Source organism: Limulus polyphemus, unplaced genomic scaffold, assembly GCF_000517525.1.
Source record: "Limulus polyphemus unplaced genomic scaffold, Limulus_polyphemus-2.1.2 Scaffold17, whole genome shotgun sequence".
NCBI classification, from domain to species: domain Eukaryota; kingdom Metazoa; phylum Arthropoda; class Merostomata; order Xiphosura; family Limulidae; genus Limulus; species Limulus polyphemus.
In genome coordinates this window covers 224,957-235,411 of record NW_013665627.1, presented here as the reverse complement: position 1 = coordinate 235,411, position 10,455 = coordinate 224,957, and the positions used below count along the sequence as shown (strand labels likewise).

General features: G+C 30.9%; 1 protein-coding gene across 2 annotated transcripts in view; it reads right to left on the bottom strand.

Annotated features, from left to right (window-relative positions):
• Window positions 1-201: 201 nt before the first annotated feature.
• Window positions 202-10,455, bottom strand: part of LOC111085377 — a 34,473-nt gene continuing 24,219 nt past the window's right edge. The window contains exons 4-7 of one of the 2 annotated variants that reach the window (XM_022383650.1): window positions 10,070-10,162; window positions 3,445-3,504; window positions 2,193-2,273; window positions 202-1,460 (exon numbers count right to left, since the gene is read on the bottom strand). In XM_022383650.1, the coding sequence (XP_022239358.1) occupies window positions 999-1,460; window positions 2,193-2,273; window positions 3,445-3,504; window positions 10,070-10,162 (696 nt within the window). In that variant the 3' untranslated portion in view covers window positions 202-998. The remainder of the gene's footprint in view (window positions 1,461-2,192; window positions 2,274-3,444; window positions 3,505-10,069; window positions 10,163-10,455) is intronic. The other variant, XM_022383657.1, reaches the window with a different exon arrangement.

The following is a 10,455-nucleotide window of genomic DNA, read 5'->3' as shown; positions in this document are numbered from 1 at the left end:
TACGCTGCCTCGGCAAGGGATGGATTTACTTTTGGTGTTAGAGTGCTGTAGAGAAATGGGAATTAGTTCTGCAAGCTTATTGAAACTTCAATATACAACAACAACAAAAATCAAACACTTATAAAACAGTTGCTTTCATAGTTTTATTCTTGATAGTTTTTACATATAATAAAAAAAGAAGTTTATTTTGTTTGTCTTCTATGTAAAACACTATAACCTGGTTTTGGAAATACTTAGGAATTCTACAGAATAACATAAGTAAATAAATTTCACTTGATCTTTAAGAGGAGTGGCTAATGAAATGTCAGAACAATCTTCACAAAAGCAAACTTCATCTCAATGACGAATTGAGAACCAGTACTGAGTGAGAAGCAGAGCTTAATTTATGAAGCTACAAAATTATGGAAAAACAGAAATAGATGATTTTGGAAACTTTTAACTAGCTGGAGTTTTATCTATTTTCCTTATTATTTATTTTTAGTCATAGAATAAGATCGCGTCTTTAATGTTAAAGATTTATTTTCAAACATATAATCATATTTTTCATTATAGAACGAGGTATGAAATGATACTTCTCTTACTTTAGTTCTGAATACCTCAAAAATGAAATAAAAATATTTGAGCGCTAATATAATTTCAAACAATTAATCAACAGCGTAAAAGGTAAGAATAGTGTTAATTGTTTACATTTATAGAACAATAAATGAGAAAACACTGTAATTCCATCTAGTTCTTAATGAAAGAATGTGCTTGGAACGAAAGCACAGTTGAAACTGTTTGAATTTTCATTGTTTTAATAAATCTAGAATACTTCACGTTTTATCGGCTAACACTATTCATATTGAAACTTCTAAACCCTTGAAAAAATACAACAATGAGACTAAAGTTTTATATCAAGTGAACATAGTAACTTTCGAGATGCTTTTTTGTGAACATCTAAAATTTGGGATCTGGAATTGCTTTTTACAGGCAATAGAAGACCAGCTGTAAATATTTCCTTATAAGTGTGTATCAGAAGGCTCCTCAGATATAGAAAGGTTAACAAGCTCAAACTGGGAGCAGTAGACCGACCCATTCCCTGTACGCGGTGGACATAAGTGACCATCTTTTGTGAACAAACTCAAACATTCATTTCTACATTCCAAGCCTTCATCACAGTAGGCATCAGTAGAGTGAGTCGGAGATGAAGAGCTTAAAGGAAAAGCTCTTTTATCGTCAGAAGGCGACAGAGCTTGACTATCAGGCTCAAAGGAACTGACGTCAGTACTCAGCTTCCGATTGAAATTCATCAGACTTCGCTCTTCTGAAATGGTACTTAATTCCGGAAGTAACTGGTTGTTTGTTGATGCTGATCCTTTTCTCTGACCACCCGGAAGCAAAGAAGAACCATCGTTTTTTTTTAAAGGAGCATTTGTGGTTCGTACTTCAGATGTCCCTTGACGACGCATGGAGATAGCCCTCTAGCATAATTAAAATACAAAAGAGCAGTTAATGAAAAATAGTCCATAAAGTTACCTCCCATATATAGGTATCAATTAAATAAAAAAACATTTTTTTATTTAATTGTCATGAATTTTGCCGTTTATTTAATTTTTGTTTTTTATGTGAAATCGAGATTGACTTATAGATTCAAATTTACCTCTCACTGTGTTAATACGGACATTAAGTTTTTATATCAGTGCGGTTGTCAAAGTTAGAGTATCGCAAATTAAAATGATTTTAAATGTGTGCATATAAAATACGTAACACACACACATACTTACGCCTTGACCAACAATTATAAGGCGTGAAAGGAATAATACTTTTATAATTTACCGACTGTTAGGTGGGACACATTTTATTGACTGTATAGAGCACTTGACTAAATGTTGCAATAGTATAAATATGTTATTATTAAAGTAGCAATAAGTTGTTAGGCATAGTTCTAGTGTAAACAGTGAAATTCAACTTAATTCAACAGTTAATTAGACATTTTTATACACGATAAACAGAATAAAATAATATTTGTTACTCGATGTTTTTCCTTATAAAGACACTGCTGTAGAGGAATCAGTATCGTATTCTAAGAACGGCAAAAACTATATGTTATTTCTCCTATTTTCGTTCTTAAGATATCATTTTTAAGGCTAGGTATCAATAACACACACACACATATATATATACATAAAAAACTCATAAAAACTCATACTTACCTGCTCTTCTTGAAATTTAGCATTGTGAAGTTCTAAGGAAAGATCCTGATATCGGGAAGATACACAAAGCAGGCAATAAACCTGAAATCAAAGAAGTTACGTAGTAAATTAATAGCCTACAATGCACACTGGAAGTATGAGGGTATTATTTGATTCTTGGACATTTTTTTCGACTGAAATAAGTAATTCCTCCTAAAAAAATTTTGTCAACCTACTACATAAGAGATTCAGTAATCTGGGGATATATTTTATTATATTCTTCGTTTATTAGTTTCTGTACAATAACAACAACAACACTAACTTATTATCTTATTTAAGAAACTGAATTCTGAAATATGTTGTTTTCTTTTAAAGAACTTTATGTATTGTTTTCATGCAGGGATCTAATGGATATTTTAACCAGCATGTACACTTTTGTTATGATGTACTGCATCAAAACGTAGTGGAGTTTTGTTTATTTACATAAGACACATTTACAATAAGTTTTTAAACATTTTAATAATGAGTAATATCTTAGAAGACTTTATTTATTCAAGTAAACTAAACAGTGAAAAAAAAGGTGTTGAAATAAGTCAAATAAGATCAGATCACTTGTAAAAACTTAGTTTGGAAAACGTTTAATATTTGTACCTATACCAAGCGCTTTATTTTTTTCTTGTAACATGGTCTGATGGTTAGGGCGCTTGACTCGCTAATTTGCAGGTTGCGGGATCGTGGCAGCATTATAATGTGATGATTCATCCCTCTATTCATTGAAAAATTAGTATTTCAAGAGATAGTGGTGGGTGATATTGACTAGTTATCACTTCAAACTTATGGACGGCTATCACAGATAGCCATCGAGTATCATTGTGCGAGATTTAACGAACAAACAAACGTTTTTAAGTGAATATTATCACCTAACGACTAACAAAGAAAATTTACAAGGGTCCTGCTGATTGAGAGAAAGTTCTTTTCCAGTTATTATTTTCTTTAATAACAGTTACTATCTGAATGGGTAAACTCATATGGCAGTTGAAGAATATTATTTATTAGGTAACTATAGTTACCTGACAATTAGATTATAGATCTAATGGTTGGTCTGCATTAATCAAATTGTTAACTTAAACTTACTACAGTTTTGATTATTTTAATACTCTGCTAGTATATAGTAATAATAATAAGCAAAAACTCTAAAGTATCAGATCCACATAAATAAAATCAATACTGAAAACAGAACTGTTCAAAGTAACCATGAAAATATAAAACTCACGTTCAATGAGCATATGAACACATCGATGATAAAAACCACTCCAAAGATGGGGTTGTAACTCTGAAAAGAAAGGTTCTAGAGCTGAACTATTACCCTCAACAGAAAATCTAGAAAATGGACTTAAAAGATAAGCAGGTTACAGCGTCACGTACAGTTATAATCTATTTTATAACTTCAACGTAATTTAATTACAGTAACACAGTCATTTGTTTCTCCTTTCAGCATTAATTTTACCTTTATGCAACTTTCCAATATGATTTGTAACAGCAGAATATCAAGTTCAAATATGTGTTGAGACTATATAAAGGCAGCGTCCCCATTTACTAAAGTAAACGTGACATGAGATGAGGAAAAGCTTAATTGCTTACACGTGTGCTTACTGTAGCGTGAATACTTCCTAATTCAAAATAACCCTTTTAACAACAATATTTTAGTTATCTTAAGAAACACGTGCTTTCAGCCTTAGAAGATTTAATAATATACGAGAAACAAATAACAACAACAGTTCTGATGACATCAAATTCTTCTGTCCCTCAAAATTATATCTTGGTCACTCTTTTTAGCTAAGAAATTCAAATTTGGCACGAATATGTTGTGAATAGTGTCTATAACCATTTTTAGGGTTTCATTGTATTCCACAGTAAATACAGAATAGTTCAACTACGGCTTAACAATTAGAGATTTCCATCAAATTTCTAGTATACAATTTGTAATGACAGGAAGGTTCAAAGCATTAAAGTTATAGCACAGGATGCAATCTAGTTGAAAACAGCATTCTTATATCATAATCAGATGATGAACGCTATCTTGAACATACTTAGTTTGCTAGTACCTAAACATAATGATGTAAATAATGTGTAAAAGCTAAACTAAAATAGAAGGTGACCATAAAAGAAGAAACCTAAAGTAGCTTTGTAATTAAGTTAGAGAAGACTGGGTGTATATTTCAATAATAAAATAGTTTAGATACACTAGAGTTTTGAACACATATATTTGTATGATAATAAGTCTTGGAGTGTCAGCCTGTAATGTAGTTATAGTTTATACGGCTGTTTATGTATGCATGATAAAAAAATTAGTAACGAGAATAAACAACGTTCTTTCTAAATCATAAACTACAGTAGAACGTGCTTTTATATATATCGAAAATTAAGGTTCGTCACTGTAAAAAGACAATAAGTGCTAATTAACAAGACTATTTGAAAATGTTCTGTCAAAACTCATCTCAACAGGAAAAATACACGAAAAGTAGAAGTACATAAAAGCAGAAAAAATCATGTACATTTTAGTTAAATGCATAAGTTATTTGCACAGTCACAATTATCAAAGCATATTTATGTGTTGACAGTTTTAAACATGGTCACAGATGTTATAACTGCCACAATTACTACTTTAAGACACTCCGTTTGAGGCAGAACTGCAAAAAATGAATACAGAAATAAAAATATTTTATACTTGTATGTTACCTATGCGCAGTATAACTTGTAATCAATCGACATGCGATTTGAGATGTTTTTGGACTAATAAATCAACTCATCTAAGCCTTGTATACGGAAATACTCTGTAATGGAACTTACATAAATAAGTATACTGTTTTTATTCATCAAGTCTGATAAATTTAGATTCTATTTTTTTGTAACTATTAGACAATAATAAAAAATGCTCAATAATTATTTATATACAAACAAATTTGTGGAAATGCTAATTCACTTAAAAACAAGACAATCTTTCGATCTCCAAAAGCATTGAAGTGTGAAGTTCTTTTGAAAACATCACGTGCCCTAAAACTAGGTAATGATGTTCACTCTTACAGTTTAGATAGAACTGTATTATACAGAAATACGTATTTCATTTGTTTGTCAGTCCCGCTGATTTTATGTCTGTATAGTTTGAGACAAAAGTAATAGGACCGTTAAAAGAGGGTGAATTTAAATTTAATGCAAGTAATTTAATTTTCCACTACTTCTTAATCTTGCACCCTCAAGTATAAATGATTAGAATTTTTATTCAGTAGATCATTTTGAAGTTGGATTAATATTCGCATAATTCCTCGAAGCTATTTTTTCTTTGTAAGTAAAACAAAGGCAGTAAAAAATAAGTAAACTATACATTTTCTGTTAAACGATTCATTCATTGTGGTATCAGTGAACATATTTAAATTATTTTTAACACTAGGTTCAAATTTGCTCATTTACAGAGGCTTCGATTATAGTGAATACTGAATGAGAATAAACAGTTGTTAATTTTGTTGTTCGTAAATCGAAAAGTACTAAGTACTGTTCTTTGTTTAGATAAATACTTGACTGTTTATCTTCCTAACAGTCAGTGATAGGTACCACTATACGTCATCTGTTTCTGGTAGCTGTAAAGGGTGCTGTAATAACAACTGTCGTTAGTCTAGACATAGCGTTATTGTGCAAACAATTAAAGTGTATTTACATTACAGTCAAAATGACATTTTGATGGTTTACTTCCTCAACCATTTAAATGATATAATCGTTAACTAATTTTGACTAAAATCACGAATCATTTACATCTTTGTACATACTTCCAAGAGATGTCAATCTAACACATTGAATTCACCAGAATGTGAATTATTTGATAGCCAGCGGCCAGCCAATACACAGCGCTTGGATACAAAGTTTCTTCTTCAGTATAACAGAAAGGCCACAAAGCACATGTTCTGACTTTCTAGTCTTTTTTTATTATTTAGGCTTTAGTAGAAAGCATTTAAATATGAGTAGTTCACTTTATCATTCAAATACCACCTGGTTTTTCATGCATTAACAGACATATTTATCGATTTACTGATTTGACGTTAATTTGTTGTTGTTTTTTTTTTACTTCTTTGTTCAATACTGTATATATATATCCGTGTCAGTGTAAATTACTTGTACCTGATGATGACAAAACCTTGTCGAAACGTTGTACATTTGCTGTTATGTTAAACTTGTATTAAAGTTTTTCTTCATTACCCATTCAAGTCGTTTCCAGCCATTATTAGTCTCAAAGTGGGTTCCTCGTCATCGAATGTCACAACTAAACATATACAATGTCCGAAATGATGGAATATAAAGGTGTGTGTAGATCTGAAAACAGCGTTAAGCTATTTTCTGTACTTCAAGACATATAAAGCTTCTATCTTCATCTGGTCGTTTTGTGCTATATGTTACTTAATCTGAGTTCATACTTTTAAACTATAGTAAACTTTCAAATATAAAACTGTCTAAACTTATTGTTTTGTCTTACTGAAACATCATAAATAATGAAAGACGATGTCTTTATACTACAAGGTGATGTAATATTTCGTTTTGATAAGCTGTTTTAATGCAAACTGAAGTTTGTTGTCGTGATCAAATAAGTGTAAAACCTTAGACTTCAAGAGAAATAACATTTTATTACACGTCACTTCGGTTAGGCACCTTTATTGAGAAGTTGCAGTGTAGAGACACTTTTTGGGAAAGATTTGTATATTTCAAACTGGCTCTGGTGAATCTTACTGTATGCGTGTGTGTGTATTAGCATCCACCTCCCAGAGTAAGCTGGTTCGACTACCGTGATTTTTGGTATGTCAGCTGGAAACTGTCCAAAGGAATACATGTGCTATTTCTCTTTTAGTTGCTTTCTCGAAAGGGTAGAGAAAAAACAACAACAAGACCATGAAATACGAAACATCTCCACTTTTTATAGATTTTTGACTTCCATCACGAACAGTTGACTAGCTCGATTACCGTAAGTTTGACATTGGTAACTTGAAACTATCAGATGGTGTACAAAGACTATTTTATTTTACGATTTCTGTCCAAAAAAGGGGTATAAAAACAGTCTGAAATGGGATAAATTTCCATTTTTGTATAGTCTTTGGACTTTTAAATTAAAGAATGCTACAAACAGAAATCAATAAAAAAGTGTGCTTAAAACAGTGATTTTTAACACAGAAACCAAGGCCATATTCATCAACATTTCATATTTTAAAATATGTATTTTTGAAACATTAATGACATGTAATGAATGAGATTATTGTAGGTATGAATATAATTTACGTTGTAAAAAAATGCAAGAACAATACACCCACAAATAAACTACAGAATTTTTATTTTAAAATTATTAGTGATGGGCCTAAAACCATTAACAATATCTTATGATATTTAAGAAAACCATGTTGGTACATCACCCTGTTATAACTTCATATTTACAGCATAAGTAATGGTATTAAAACTAACATGTGCAATAACATATGTGCATATTTGTTGTTTCACAAAATATCTCAGCGTATAATTCTATTCTAGTTTAGAATATACATATATATTATAGCCGTGATTAGTTGTTGAGTGTGAAAGAATACGTGAATATGAAGTAAAGCGCGGAATGAGTAGCAAAATCAGCATAAAGTCATAGTGCTGATATCACATCAAATTATGCAGTATGCTACCTGATTAACTTGCTTTAAAAACAGTGCGTTCCTAGAATTTATTTTTATGAAACTGTCTATTTTCTTATACATTGTCACTCTAAGAACAATTCATGCGGTACTCAAGAAAGAACAAAGCTGCTTATGAATATTTACGTGTGTATTTTTTTCTTACATCAATAACTTTATGATAGGGTTACAGAACTATCTCATAAATCGTATATGTTTTTAAGTAAGTTACTGTAAAATCCTATGTCTAGTTATTTTAATAAGTATACATTCCTTATATTCTGCCCTCAGTAGTCATTGACACTTGGGTCTTAAACTTTCCTATGTCGTAAATTGGATGTTTATAACCAAATAACATTGCATTAGTAGCATAAATGACTAATTTATATAAATAAACGTCAATATGTCTGGGTATCTATTCATTATACGTTTTCACATTTGTTGATCAATTATCACCAAACTTGACATAGTAGTACAGGATGATATGAGGAAGGTTATGAAAGGGAAGGGTTTGAACCCCCATTTAATTTCATGTCTAATTTCGGAAAAACTACTAAATCAGCACAAATTGACACAGTGATACAGGATGACATAAGGAAAGTCATGAGGTGGGTTTAACTTCCCATCTAATTTCATATTGATATGATTATTGAAAACAGTATGTCTTTCTTTTCAGTATTGGTACCTTTATGTATTTTTATTGCACTTTTAGTGTATATTATGTTAAGAAGAAAAATATAAGCACAATTTCCTCTCCTTAGTTACGAACGAGTTTTTATTTCACCCGTCCAACGGACGAGTACTCTAGCTAATATTGTGAGATATCAAGTTAAATTTTTTTATTATTATGGTTGTGTTTATCGTTCACTTATTATTCCCTTCCATCATTTAGTTTATCTAAGAATTTTATTTTCATTAAAACGCTAACTCACTTTCCACATAATCATTTGTATTTTGAGTAAATATATGTGTGTATGATGAAACTGACACCAGCTTCCCTAGCGGTGACGAACGGATGCTATTAATATAGCAGAAGAGTATGTAAATTTATTATCACATGAGGTTGTACTCGCATGACCTACACTGAGAATAAATACTCTACCAGAAGCTTTACTAAGAGAAAGAGTGTCACGAGATAGTTATAGAAGGGTATAGTTATTGCTATTTGTCACTCGATATTGAAAGGTATTGTTTGAATATTGTATTTACTATTATATTTTTTTTTTTGAATTAGGATTTTATCTTTTTGGCTCTTTTTCTGATTCCATTTTTACTGATTTATTAATATTTCTGATAAATTGTTTACTGATATTGGTGTGAAGTTCTGGTCAGGCACTTGTCTATTAACTGTGTGTTGCTAAGTGTTGTTATTGTGAATAAATAATGTTTTTGTTGTTGAACCATAATTGTAGCGATATGTTCATTTTAGACAATTACTGTATAATATAATATAATAACACTCAGTTTTTGTCTGTCCTGAAAATATGCACGCACCTTGCTATCTAAATGCGCATGCGCATATACTTCATTTCAACGGGTGTGAACAATAGGCGGGTGTAAATATACTTTAGTAGACATTGTGTACAACAACATATTAAAAACTTATCAACGTCTTTAAAAAGGTCTAAAGCTAGGTCGTAGAAAAACATAAGTTTATTTATTGATGGTATTATGTACGGTAAAGTTTAGACTTAACTAAATTAAAGCAAAAAACTTACACAAGTGAGTGTTAATGTATCTTTTTTTTTTCGAATATAGGCTTAACTATGTTAGGCCTAAAGCAAATGGACTTGCAGATTTCGGTGTTAGTTATTTTGTGTTATCCTAAAATTCCTGTATTTAAAGAAGTACTGTTGCAATAAAGATACTAATTTGACAGCAAATATTCGCCGAGTTTCTGCTATTAATTTTCTCTTTTTTTTTTTCGTCGTGAAGTCGAGCAAAATATTTATGTTTGTTTTTAACGTTTACAATTACAGTTCTTTTTCGTTACACTTCCTAGCAGACATATTTGTAGTTGACAGTTTTAGTCACTGAAGTACGGCAGAACTGAGTTAGAGTAATTTTACCTTCATCTACACAACCAGAGAGTGATTTCTTCCAGCGTTTGAATAAACACAGTCAGTAACTAAATAAATTACATCATGATGATATAGAATTTTATTCTGATGTAACTGAAATTATTAAAACCTTATCTACACTTACCGCTTGAGTAAACATGTAGAAACACATTATAACGTCCATTAAGGTGGTTATTGACAAAGAGCACATCCAGGGAACCAGTAGGGTTCGATTGTTCTATTCAAAACAAAGACATGTTGAAAGATCAATGCTATATAGCTTTTGTCTTTTCCACTAAATTGATAGTTAAATAGTTTCATTATGACTTGTCTACTAAAACCGAATACTCGTAACAGTTGTCAGTTCTAGACACGGTGGGTTCATAAAGCAAAAACAAAGATCGGAAATAAACTACCGTATTTTTCGGTGTCTAAGACACACTTTTTTTACCCCAAAATTTGATGTCAAAATCTGCTTGCGTCCTATACACCGAAGTATGATAATATATATGTATATATATATATATATAT